This window comes from Micromys minutus (assembly GCF_963924665.1).
Source record: "Micromys minutus genome assembly, chromosome: 15".
Classification (NCBI taxonomy): Eukaryota; Metazoa; Chordata; class Mammalia; order Rodentia; family Muridae; genus Micromys; species Micromys minutus.
The window spans coordinates 56,660,557-56,674,153 of record NC_137984.1 but is presented as its reverse complement, the minus strand read 5'-3'; the positions used below and the strand labels follow the sequence as shown (position 1 = coordinate 56,674,153).

Here is a 13,597-nt window from a genome sequence, read left to right as displayed (position 1 = left end):
ATCTCTCCAGTCCCTTGTCTAATCATTCTTATCATACAGCCAACTGGGTAGAGGAGAGAGGTACCATACCTGCAACATCAGAGGCAAAAGCAGCTTCAGAAGGCTGTTGTCCACGGGTCGGATCTTCTCTAAGACATCTAGGATCCATGACAAATATTCATGCTTTTCCAACATTCCTTCCTGATGTCAAGGGAAACCTAAGTTTAGTTTAGGTACACTTAGATGGATTTCAACTCTGGGTCAGAACATGGGACGGCTGCTTTGATTGTTCACTTTGGTTTGGATCTGTTGTTTAGTGTGTATGTCTGGTGGGTTATTCTTGCTTCTCAAAATAAACTTCATTCTAAACTAATTTTCAAAAATGCTAGTAGATATAAAAAGCTGCCACACTCCTAGAAGATGTCAGGGGCATGAGCTGGTTCTTGGAGGAAATGGGGCTAGTGGCAATGACTCCACACATGCCACCATCTCTGACACCCGCAGACTCCCACCTTACTCTAGGACCAGAATAATTTTTAAATGACTCTCAGACTTACCTACCTATAAACATATTATTTGAAATATAAATTTGATAATTATATGAAAGAAAAAATGGACTTTTTAATTAAAAACATCGAATAAAATAATTCTATACAACCATGCTGAAACACAATTACATCTTTAGACATTTACAAAACAGGAATGGCATAGTCATTTCTCTTGCCTTTGTTCTTCTTTTTTTATTCTCATTAAACTTGTTTTAATGGGTCTCAAAATTCTGTGACAGATTTTTGGTCAAGTTGTTTCCATTAAAAAGTACTGATTTTGAAAACTAATAACTTAAAACTGCCACACACACACACAAAAAAAAAGGTCCACAAAACATTCTTTCCTTCTGAAGGTTTTACGGTGCATTGTTATCATTAACCAGTCTTTTACTATTAAACTTAAATGGCCAATTGAGACAGTGCTGAGACCGTTCTTCCACCACTGATTAAGACTGGGGTGGCAGGTGTTAGCCTTCAGAGCTTTCTGGGCAGACTTGGTGACTTTGTCAGCTCCAGCAGCCTTCTTGTCCACAGCTTTGAAGACACCCACAGCAACTGTCTGCCTCATGTCACAAACAGCAAAGCCAAGCGGAGGATAGTCAGAGAAGCTCTCGACATACACGGGCTTTCCAGGGACCATACCAACAATGGCAGCATCACCAGACTTCAAGAATTTGGGGCCATCTTCCAGCTTCTTACCAGAACGACGATCTATCTTTTCTTTAAGCTCAGCAAACTTGCATGCTATGTGGGCTGTGTGACAATCCAGGACAGGAGCACAGCCAGCACTAATTTGTCCTGGATGGTTCAGGACAATCACCTGAGCAGTGAAGCCAGCTGCTTCCATTGGTGGGTCATTTTTGCTGTCACCAGCAACATTGTCACACCTAACATCTTTGACAGACACGTTCTTTACACTGAAGCCCACATTGTCCCCAGGAAGAGCTTCACTCAAAGCTTCGTGGTGCACTTCAACAGACTTGACTTCAGTTGTTACATTGATTGGAGCAGAGGTAACCACCATGCCAGGTTTGAGAACACCAGTTTCCACTCAGCCCACGGGGACAGTCCCAGTACACCCCCATTTTGTAGACATCCTAGAGGGGCAGTCGCAGAGGTTTGTCAGTTGGACGAGTTGGTGGAAGGATGCAGTCCAAAGCTTCCAGCAGCGTGGTGCCACTGGCACTGCCATCTTTGCGGGTGACTTTCCATCCCTTGAACCATGGCATATTCGCACTTGGCTCCAGCATGTTGTCACCATTCCAACCAGAAATTGGCACAAATGCTACTGTGTCAGGGTTGTAGCCAATTTTCTTAATGTAGGTGCTGACTTCCTTAACAATTTCCTCGTATCTCTTCTGACTGTATGGTGGCTTGGTGGAATCCATCTTGTTGACACCAACAATTAGCTGTTTCACACCCAGGGTGTAAGGCAGAAGAGCATGCTCACGGGTCTGCCCGTCCTTAGAGATACCAGCTTCAAATTCACCAACACAGCAGCAACAATCAGGACAGCACAGTCAGCCTAAGATGTGCCGGTAATCATGTTTTTGATGAAGTCTCTGTATCCTGGGGCATCGATGATAGTCACGTAGTGTTTGCTGGTCCCAAATCTCCATAGGGAGATGTCAATAGTGACACCACGCTCACGCTCAGCTTTCAGTTTGTCCAAGACCCAGGCGTACTTGAAGGAGCCTTTTCCCATCCCAGCAGCCTCCTTCTCAAACTTTTCCATGGTTCGTTTGTCGATTCCACCACATTTGTAGATCAGGTGGCCAGTTGTGGTGGACTTGCCAGAATCTACGTGTCCATTTACGACGATGTTGATGTGAGTCTTTTCCTTTCCCATTTTTGCTTTGAATTAGCCGTGGCTTTCACAACACCTGCGTTCTGACGGCAAACCCGTTGCGAAAAAGCCTTTGTTGTTCTTCTAACCACAGTCATTTGACAAGCCTTCTACTACTGAGCTACGCCTCTAAAGCAGCCATTAATCCTGATGTAAGCATGCTCTGTCAGCTGCCTTCACACACACACACACACACACACACACACACACACACACACACACACAAATACATTTGTATGAATCTCTAGGCCTAACACAATGTTCTATCATAGACTTGTGTTATGATTCACAGGATGAAAAACTCTTCAAAATAGAAAATAAGCCATATTTTAAGAAAATCATGTTATATTTTAAATTTTAGTAAGCATTTAAAGGAAAATTTACAGCAATATATAATAATGTAATTTTTTAAAAATTGATTTAGAAAGGACTCTTTGGGTTGGGGAGACAGAACAAATGTGACAAAGAAAATGATCGCAGCTGTAGCATGACAGCCTGCATTTGATTCCCACTTCCACATAAAAAACTTTTAAAAATTAAAAATAAATAAGTAAAGATGCAGGGTGTGGGGTTGTGGTTCTAACATCCACTGGGCGCCTGGGGAGGCGGGACTGTGGGGAGTCCGTGCTTACCCCACACCGCAGGCCAGCCAGGCTGTAGGGAAACACCAGCACAGCACCGTGGGAGTGCGGAAGTAGTCTGAGGTGTGGGAAAGCCAGGGCGGAGGTCAGGGTCTAAGGACATCCAGGGGTGCGGAAGTTGCAGAAGAACTGAGAATGGGGTGGGGGCTCAAGGGCTGGTCTGGGTCAGGGAGGGGGAGGGGAGCTCCGGCCAGTCCGCAGGGTGGCACACGCTTGGTGGCAGTTGGCAGCTCTACAGGCTGCCTTCTCCATGGCTCCCCAGGGCAGACCTCAATGGTTCTGGATTGTTTGGTGTCATGGCAGAAAGTGGATGCATAAAACCATACCCAACTTCTCAGGGTGGGCCCGAGATTAAATAACTTTTGCAGGGAGGAGTGTCTGGGAAGGGAATCTTTTTGGCAACACCCTCCAGGCCACTAGGGCATGTGACCTCAAGGGCATGGTGATCTCTGTCTTGAGCCTACAAGACTACAGGTCACATCGCTTTCCCTGTTGTCTCGGTCTGAGATGATAGGGGTGCCTCATCTACATGTGGAAGGGCCTGGTGAGTGATGGCCACAAATCTATGGGGTGCTGTGGCTACGAAACAGGGGCCTGGTGGGAGCAGGTGAAGCTCCTAATATCCCTTTAGGGTATCTGTGGCTTCAAACCTTTATCTCAGCCAAAGACCAGGTTCACAGTCCTTGCCCCCAACAGGTTATACCCGAAATCGCAGGGAAGAGAGGTCCGTAAAGGCAGAGCCTTAACGCTCACAAGCCAGCCAGCCGGCCAGCCTGGACTAAGCCTAAGGCCAGTGGAAGAGCTTCTTTCAAACACCAGGATGGCCTGCTCCTGAGGAATGCATCAATACATAAGGTTAACCTTTGGCCTCCAGGGATGTATGCCAACAGACAGTCCTCCATTTTTCTGCCTACAAATTCCTATTCTATTTTCTGCATGTACCAGTGTTACATGTATGCACTAGGGTATCTTTCACATCTCAGAACACAGTAAGTTAAAAGATAAAAGACATTTTAAAGGTTGACATCAATTTTCATCATTTTAAGGTCTGTTTTCTATTTTAAAATGACATCCTGGCAAGATACCTCATGGGTAAAGACATTTGCCACAAGCCTGGAGATCTAAATATAATCCTAGCAATGTACATAGTGGAAAAAAATATCACACTGGTTATTCTCTGACTTGTACATACATGCCACAGCACACACATCCACACACAGGCACGATTTAATAAATGCTGTTAGTATATTAAATAATCTTTCTAAAAGCTCCAGCATTTTGAGATGTAATCTCATCATCAGCTGAGTGAAAGTCCTGACTGTGCAGAGCAGAAGCAGCCATTCAGTACAGAATACTTGTTTCTATTCATTTAAAAATCAGCAATGCTCTCACAAAAGAACCGCATGGTTTTGTTTGTTTTACTATTTGGCCTATAATAATTGCTACCTGGCTATTATAATGACGGTTCTAAACAGAACATTACAAAGCACATTTCTTTCCTCTTTGATCAACAATAGATACTGACAATCTGGGCTAATAATGAAGCTTGAGCTGAATACACCTCATCAGGAATCAAAACAAAAACCAAACACCACCACGGCTGATCTCTGCTGGCCAATAAGAATCATAGTAGCTTGTTCCTGGCTGCCCTTAGCCTACCCCCCCCCCATACAACTGAGCTAAATGAAGATGAATTTTATATAGAATAGGTCAGTGGCAGAGGATGTCTGTTATAAGACAGAAGACAACAACACAAAGGTGTTTCTATATCTAATTCACAAAAGAGATTAAGAGGGTTATACTTATTGTCACAATCACAAAGTAATTAATGACACTAAATACCTAATGGCACAGACAACCCAGGTGAATATGTGTAATAAAGTGTCATCACAGGCCTGTATGTCACCAGGAGATGGCACTGTAGCACATGGCTGTCACCCCAGCCCTTGGGAGGCAGAGGACATCAGCGTGGTCTACTTAAATGAGTCCAAGGCCAGCAAGAATTTGCCTCAGAAATTTCATTCACATACAAAAAGCTCATAACATATATACATAATTTAGCAGCAGAGCTTGTTTTAGTCAACCACAGACCACATATAACTGTGCTGGACCATTTACATTTACAAGTGTGCTTTGTGATGTATAAAATCCCCTGGCAACCCATTTCTCAGCCTGCATCCCTATTGTTAGGCATCACGTGACTGTAATGGGAGGCATCTGTTCCTTGCACACCAATTACCTGGAACATGTGGAACGCCAGCTTCTCGTTGTACTCCCACTGCTTCAAGGCCTGCTCAACCTCCGGTGGCACGGAGATAGGGCCATCCCCTGTACTGGAAGCCATGTGGTAAAAGTCAGAGATTTTGACCAACTGCTCTCTGAGGTACCTGGTAGATATCTGTGTCCACTCTGCATTGGAGAGAGAGAAGAGGGAGACAAGGTTCTAACTGTAGACACAGCTGTAAGAATTCCCCCCCCCCCATTATTCTGAGGATACACTTTCAAGACTGACATTTGTTACTTAAAAATAATGTTCGTATGTGTAGCCATCACTCAAAAAGCATGCCCAGAACCTGGCAAATCTCAGCAGGACAAAACCATCCTACTCTTGTGCTTCTGAGACCCTAAAAACCATCTGTACATGAATGTCATGTGCATGACAAACAACAGTGTCACAAGACTACTGAAAACGGAAGAGCAGAGAATAGTCCTTAACCTCCACACCGAACTTCTCAAACGCAGCTCTTAGCGTACTCTCCTTCCCCACGCCACAGGCCAAGTGTCAAACACACATGCACTGACTTTTTGTCTGACTAAAGGACTGACATCTACAGGCTGGACCATGAGCTTCCCAACTTAGACTGTCCCTGGGATAACTGCAGACAGGCATGGCTGAACCTGACAGGATCATCTCCACCTTAGTTGTACAACCAAAACTGACAGCCCAGAACCCAGAAAGATCAGTCAGGTTGAGTGAGAAGCTTTAAAAGGTAAGAAATGAAAAGGACGCAGAAAAACAGCACCAGAAAAAAGGGGAGGGGTGGCACTGATAAGATGGCCCAGTGGCTAAAGCACATGAGGACTTAAGTTCGAGTCCCAAGAACCTACATCTCTTCAGGTAGACAGCACATGTGAGCTCCAGTGTTCCTGTGGCAAGGTAAGAGGCAAGCGGGACAGTCGGCCACAGAACCTGGTGGAACCAGCTTAGCTCAGCAGAAAATGACAAAGGAAACTTCTCTCAGCCAATGCAAGAAAGGAGAACCAAAAACTGAGGTTGCCCTGTAACAATCCTATGTGCCTACCCTGCTCCACACCAAGACACACACAGAGACACACATACACACCCACATAGACACACACTGACACACACAGAGAAACACACACTCACACATAGACACACATACACTGACACACACACATACACACTGACACACACACACAAGACACACACACCACTGAAATTATTTTTAAATAACTGCCACTGGGGCACAAATTAAAGTGTATCACTTCTGGCAACCAAGTAGGAATGATACTAACTTTAGCCCATTTTGTGAGCAAAAATACAGTAACTGCAAAGCTTGCAGTTGGGGAAGCAGCATCTTCTAGGAAACATCTTAAGGAAACAACTCTACACAATGTGTTCCCATCATTTGCTCCTCCCACTGGCTCCGAAGGGAGGAGCAGACCGTCTGACAAAACCGAATACTCCTGCTTTACTGTTCGCTTAACCGCATGTTCCAACTAAGCCTGGTGAACTTCAGTCTGGTATGGTAATGAAAAACTGCAAACATCGTAAGAGCGAGCCCGGGCTACGTGATAGAAGTGAGCTTAAGTGCACAGCACACTGTTAAACTGCAGTGGCAAACAATGCAAAGGCATTAACTAGACTGACACTCGGTTATGGGGTTCACCATTTTTCAGAAGCACTGCTGGTTACAGATATTGTCACTAAAACGGACGGACCCGAACTAAAAACAAGAAATTCCACCGTGACCGTCATCATCCTCTTGTCCCCTGTGCCATGGACTAATGGTCCCTGATACGTGTTCGAACAAAGCACCAAGCACCTGCTGAGACAGGTGGAGCTTACCTATAACAAGCAAATAGGGGAACAATACAGTCCCTGAGTTTTGTGCTTTATTTCCGTAAAAGTAAATATTGACTTCAATCAATACATCATAAAATCCTTCTGAAATAGAAATCAAGTCCCTGCCTATTGATTCTGCTTTTCAGTTCTTATAGGAACATAACAGACTCATCACTGCATACCCACAGGGTTTGTAACACCACTAAAAAACAAAAACTAAAGGCCGTAACATGGCTCTAGGAGCATTAGTGTGCCATCAAAGGACACTGCAGACACTATAAACTGCTTTCTTTGTGTGTGGGTGTTTTGCCTGCATATATGCCTGAGTGCCACACACACGGCTGGTGCCCATGACGCCAGAAGAGGGTGTCAGATCTGCTGGTCTTGGAGTTAAAGATGACTGGGAGCCAGTGGGTGCTTCAAATCAAACCTAGTCCACTAAGAGAGCAGCCAGCATCTTCTACCTACGTACTTTACATTCTTTTTGAAGAAACTCGCCTTTAAACATGTGCATAAAGACCCTTTAATTCTCTGATAACTCTCTGTCCTGGCCACAATCTTTCCTTTTAGAAAAGCAGTTGGAAACTGTGTGAAAGTGCATGAGAGAGGATCACGTGCTGAAGGTAATCTGTTCGCTACATCAGTCTAGGTCAGAGGTGACAGCTTCTTCACTGAGACAGAGTCAAGCCTGGGGGAGGGGCGGGCGTTATCGCCGGACTTAGCAGCTGCAGCGAAGAGCTGCACAGGCCATTGGCAAACACCATGTAAGAAACACTGAAGGGCCACCCACCACCCTGTCACACGAAGACACTTTTTCATTGATGTATCAGTGAAAGAGCCGACAGACTGGGAGATATTGGGAAACCACATCCTCAAGAAAGGAGGATGGTCTAGAACTCACAAAGAATCATTCGACTCAATCTGTAGAAGTCATCTGATTCTAAGGTTAGGTTTGGGAATACTGGAATGCACACCTCTCCAATGAGGAAAAACAATTTGCCAAAGGGTACATCAGAGGTGCTCAACATGAGAAGCTACAGAGGAAAAGGACAAAACAAAAGCACACTGACCCAAGACTATGACGGCTATAACAAAAACACAGCAACGAGCATTGGCAAAGGTGGGGGAAGTGGGCTCCATGTGGAGGCTGGTGACAATGTGACACTGGAGGAAAAAGAGAAGTTAAACGTGGAGACACAATGTAACCCCACTACGTTACAGCCAGCTCTATACCTGAGAGATAATACACACATATCTACATGAAGACTGTATACAAATGCACGTGGAGTGTATGGAGACTCCCTGGAGACAAAAAGTAAATCTAAACATCAACTGATTGTTGTTTAATTAATTGATAGTTAAACATAAACTGTAGTGTATGCCTACGATGTATACACTATACATACAACGTTGACAGATAAGGGGAATGTTTTGCTTATGAGACTAGCTACAGCATGCAGGACCATTGGAAATACTAAGTGAAAAAAAAATGCTACTTTGGGGCTAGAGCGATGGCTCAGAGGTTAAGAGCACTGACTGCTCTTACAAAGGTCCCGAGTTCAATTCCCAACAACCACATGGTGCTCCCCATCTATAATGGGATCTGATGCCCTCTACTGGTGTTTCTAAAAACAGCTACAGTATACTCATATAAATAATTTTTTTAAATGCTACTTTAGTAAACCTATATATTACATGACATATGATGTCCAAATTATGAAAATCTATACACAAGTAAATTAGTGAGGTTAGTTTTGTGCATGGTGAAAATGGGGCTGATGGTGATACAAATGTCTCCTCCAGGACTGAGACATTCCACCCCGCAGGGAAGCTACTTAAGCAGGAAGTCCCTGACTGCCAAGGGAAGCAATGAAAGCTGGGAGTCCCTCTGTGAGCAGATGAGAAGGTTCTCAACCTTCCTAACGCTGTAAGCCTTTAATACAGCTCCTCGTGTCCATGACCCCCTCTACTACCTTATAGCTGTAATTTTGCTACTGTTATGAAGTGCACTATGAATATTTGTGCCTTCTGACGCTCTTAGGTGATCCCTGCGAAAGGGTCATTCAACCCCAAAGGGGTTGTGACCACAGGTTGAGGACCACTGAAAAGAGGAAACAGATCTACGAAGACTCAAAAGTGTTAACCTGTAGAGGACTCTTGAGACAGCTGGAGCCACCTGGGAGCTGTTGAGACCAGAGTGTCCCCTGCCTGAGGCTGTGTGATGCGTTCCAGGTTCCCAGCTCTGGGAGCCGCCACACGTGCTGGGCCGTGGTGACGTCATTTCTGCTCCGGTAAGTAACCCCTCAGCCATGTTCCCGTAACTCCAACAAAGCTCATTTGCTCATCAAGCTGGGTTTTAGTGGTGCCCACGCTTGGGTCACTAGTGGGCTCCCTATCTGGGGTGTAGAAGTGAAAAGTTTTGTCACCAACAGGTGTCTTCACAACTATGAACACACACACATCTTTGGGCTGATCTTATAAAAGTTAATTATATAGCATATGAATTATGTCTCAGGGAAGTGATCTTTTTTTGTTGAAATACTTTATTTCCAGTAAGAAATTATCTACATTTCACAGAGTAAAATCAAAGTAAATTCTATGATTTCTGGAAGAGAGGATAATTGAGGAGAAAAGAGGGAGAAGCTGGGTACAGAGTAAAGTTACAAACTTCTACATTCTTCTTAATATCCACAACAGCGGGATTTTCCCATCAGTCCAGTGTTAACTTCTGGAATCAAAACGTGTTTGCCAGTGTGTTGACTAGAAGCCTGGATAAACTAAAGCATAAATCACAGCTACTATCCCACTGTGGTGTGAGACCCAGAGAGTCAAAGCGCTGGCTAGGCTTCTGTGTCTGTGAGCCATCGGTGAGCTTGCCCTTCTGGTGGTGAGGGAGCAAGAGAGCACAGTACACAGCAGGAAGCATTACTACACACGCATTACACACAGTAGTGAGTGAGTGCGCACATTCATCCTTGGAAAACCTTGGCCTCTGGCTGGGAAGACGTTCGGCAGGTAGGAGCCCTCACTGCTCTTCCAGAGGGTCTGAGTTCAGCTCAGCAGCAGTTCACAGCCATCTGTGACCCCAGCTACAAGGGGTCACAGTGACTCCATGGATATCCCACACGTTACATACACAGACAGCAATGACAACTGAAAAGTAAAAATACCCTAACAGTATTTCCTTCTGCTCAGATGTGACTCATCAGTAGCTCCTGTGGGCCAAAAGATACATGCATTATCAAGTAGTTATAAAGTTTTGTGTGCTCACAAAATTTTCCTGTGTTATTTTTAAACTGGCTTTATTGTCCAAAGACACGTCACATCATACAAACCACTGCTACTGTAAAGTCAAGTCTGTGTCCCAGAAGAAGACAAATGATAAAGATCTAAAATGAAGGCCAGCACTTAGCAACAAACACTGTCTACTGCAGGCTGGAGGCTCTGCTGGGAGCCACGAAGGGAATTAAGAAAGAAGCCACCCGAGGCAAGCCATTCATGAGATCCCGAGAGACATGAGGGTGCAGAGGGGCCAGCAAGCAGGGGAGAAATGATCTGCTGTACTGTGGGACCCGAGAGGAATCGAACGGTGGCAGCATGGCCTGTGGCATGAAAGCACCAATGAGGTTCACAGGCAGCGATGTGCTGTCTCTGGCTATGATAAAGGCAGCTAGATGTCCCCACGTAAGTGTGCAATGCCCACAAGAGGGCACTAGTGAAACTCACATCCATCTCCAAGAATGTTTTCAAACCAGCAACCCAGGCCACGACTTCACGGTTGTACAGCCTTTCACAAATGTCTAAGAGACACTGAGGAATTCCGGTCAGATGAGTATCAGGATCACATACATAAATGAGGACTAACAGTGAGCAGGGGCTAGCACAGGCAGCAGGGGAGTGACCCTGGAGGAACCAAGGAGAGGTAGGAGTGAAGCCCTGGTCAGGGACAACAGTAACCATCCTGATAACAGTGATGAAGGGCAGAGCTGCTCTCAGAGAAGCTTCCGGACTCACAGAGGAGTGACTGGGGAGATACCACCATGTGAGACACACAAACTACTTAGAGGTGGGAGCCTGCATTCAGTTTTGGTACCTTAACTCTTTCCTTTAATTACACTTAACTCTGAGATCATTACAGATATGCAGATCTCTGAGGATCCTCAGTGAGCGATGGCCTTTCCCTCGGCATAGTGACGGAGTCCCAGGATGGAAATAGGGCGATCTTTATGCTTTATGAAGTCCGAACTGGTACTTTTAATTAACCCCTTAGGATATGTTTCCTCTGTCTTGGAACCAGGCCCAGGAGAGAAAGTTTCCAGCAAGACAATAGACTTTTTGGCCAGTTAACAACACCTCTGCTTCCCTGTGCACACAACACACTGGGCCCTCCTCCAGCAAAATTGTGGCCCTGTGCTCCAGGAGGGAAAAGAGACCTCAGAAATGGAGAAGGGGTCCCTCCTGAGATCCTGGTGGCAGGAGAGACAGAGGAGCGTAGCTAGAGGAAGCCAGCTGCTGCCAGATCCCCAGCAACACCTCAGACCTGAGTGTACTCTTACACCAGACACTAATGTCCCCGTACACGTCTCACTTCCGGAACAGCTGGGAGGAGAAGGTTCAGCCCTTGTTCAGCATGTGAGGTAGCACTGAGGGACTGGACTGCTGTGCACACTGAAGGAGGAAGACAGAAAGGGCTGAACCACAGTGGTGCTGGACGACACTTCTCAAAGGTCGTGTTTGAGGCCAGCCACTTGGATTAGATAACCTATAGAAGGTCTCACCCTGGGGAAAACAGATTCTTCCTGTCTCTCAGCAGCATTAGGGATCTAGAGTTCCTGGTCTGCTCTTACAACCTTTCTGGCCCCTCTTCCATGATGTTTATTGACCCTTAGGTATAGAGGTTGTATTGTTGACATATAAGTTGGTGTTGGGTACCCTATAACCTGTTATTTCCTGAATTTTAAGCAGTTGTAGATTCCTCTGATGTTCTCTTATCTGCTAAACAAAGACGATTCTTTGATGAGAGCAAGATCTACATATGTCTGTGATTATAAAGGTAAAGGAAATATAGGGACAGACAGAGGGGCAGGGACTGAAGAAAAGATCCACAGAGGCTGCCTCGCCTGGGATCCACCCCATATGCAGCCACCAAACCCAGTCACTAATGCCAGATATGGATGCCTTCTCAGAGGCTCTGACAGAATCATACAGATACAGTTGAGAATGCTTGTAGCTAACCATCGGACTAAACACAGGGTCCCCAATAAAGGAGCTAGAGAAAGGACTGAGGAGCTGAAGGCGTTTACAACCCCATGGGAAGAACAACATTATCAACCACCCAAACCCTCCAGAACTCCCAGGGACTAAAACACCAACCAATAAGCACACATAGAGACACAGAGAGACCCATGGCTCCAGCTGCATATGCAGCAGAGGACAGCAGTGTCTGCCATCAATAGGAGGAGAGGCTTTGGTCCAGTGAAGACACGTTTTCCCAGTGTAGGGGAACGCCAAGGCACTGACATGGAGAGGGTGATTGGGAGAGGGAGTATCTTCATGGAAGCAAGTGGAGGGTGGGAGGGGGGAAGGGGATAACATTTGAAATGTAAATACAGAGAATATCCAATTTTTAAAAAGATAACTATTTGGAATGCAATTAGGAACTATACTATTTCATGAAAGTTGTTCGGTCCTATATGAATTTAGGGAGTCTTATGTTCAATTGGATGGCTTCTGGTGACGGTCAGGATATAAGTGACACTACTGCACCCTTGGAGATATCTTGTCTTATTGGCCATTGCTATGGTTAGCAGTGCTGACTGCTTTTTTTCCTTCCCAATTTGCTTAGCTCCTTTGGATACTGGAAAAGCTCATGTCAAGGAAAGATGCTTTCTGATCAATTCTAACTAAATTCTTCAAAGTTCTTTGTCCAAAGTGTGTGGTGCCTTCAGCAGCAGCATCCTACCTTAGAGTTTTAAGTTTTAAGAAGCAACAAACAGCAATGGCAGTACCCTGTACTGTCTGGGGAGGCCAAGGGACTCCCCTGCAAACAACTCGAAGGGGGATTTCCCACACCTGGCAGAAAAGGTTCTGTGTGTTTTGTGTTGTGTTGTGTGTTGTTTTGACAGTCTATGACTCCTGGGGAGGGGTTAACTTTTAATATAAATCAATGATGGCTAATATGCAGCATATCTATCTCTTTAAGATGCAAATTTGCTTTTCAGTTTAAAAAACAATTGCTTAAAAATAAACCTATGCTCTGTTATCAAACAAGCACATTTTGACAAGTACCACAGGTACCACAGGCATGTTTCCGCACGGGGATAATGTGCAAACCACAGCAAGAAATGTGGATACAACACAAACATCTATTAACGAGCGACTGTCCCAATAAAGGACAGCTAATCCACAGCAATAGCCTAAGAAATCATAAGACTACCGAATAATCTCCAGGATCTGTGGAGTAAAGGAAGGCAAGCTATCATAAGGTATGTAGTAA

The 13,597-nt window shown here is 45.1% G+C and overlaps 1 protein-coding gene and 1 pseudogene across 4 annotated transcripts in view; both read right to left on the bottom strand.

The window, feature by feature from the left end:
* The window catches only part of MED12L (mediator complex subunit 12L), a 303,185-nt gene that overhangs the window by 249,154 nt on the left and 40,434 nt on the right, over positions 1-13,597 (bottom strand). For all 3 annotated transcript variants that reach the window (XM_080929626.1, XM_080929627.1, XM_080929628.1), the window contains exons 5-6: positions 5,254-5,423; positions 70-180 (exon numbers count right to left, since the gene is read on the bottom strand). In XM_080929626.1, coding sequence (XP_080785752.1) covers positions 70-180; positions 5,254-5,423 — 281 coding nt within the window. The remainder of the gene's footprint in view (positions 1-69; positions 181-5,253; positions 5,424-13,597) is intronic.
* On the bottom strand, positions 995-2,423 carry LOC308430494 (elongation factor 1-alpha 1-like; annotated as a pseudogene). The gene has a single exon. The product of its transcript is annotated as an elongation factor 1-alpha 1-like (transcript).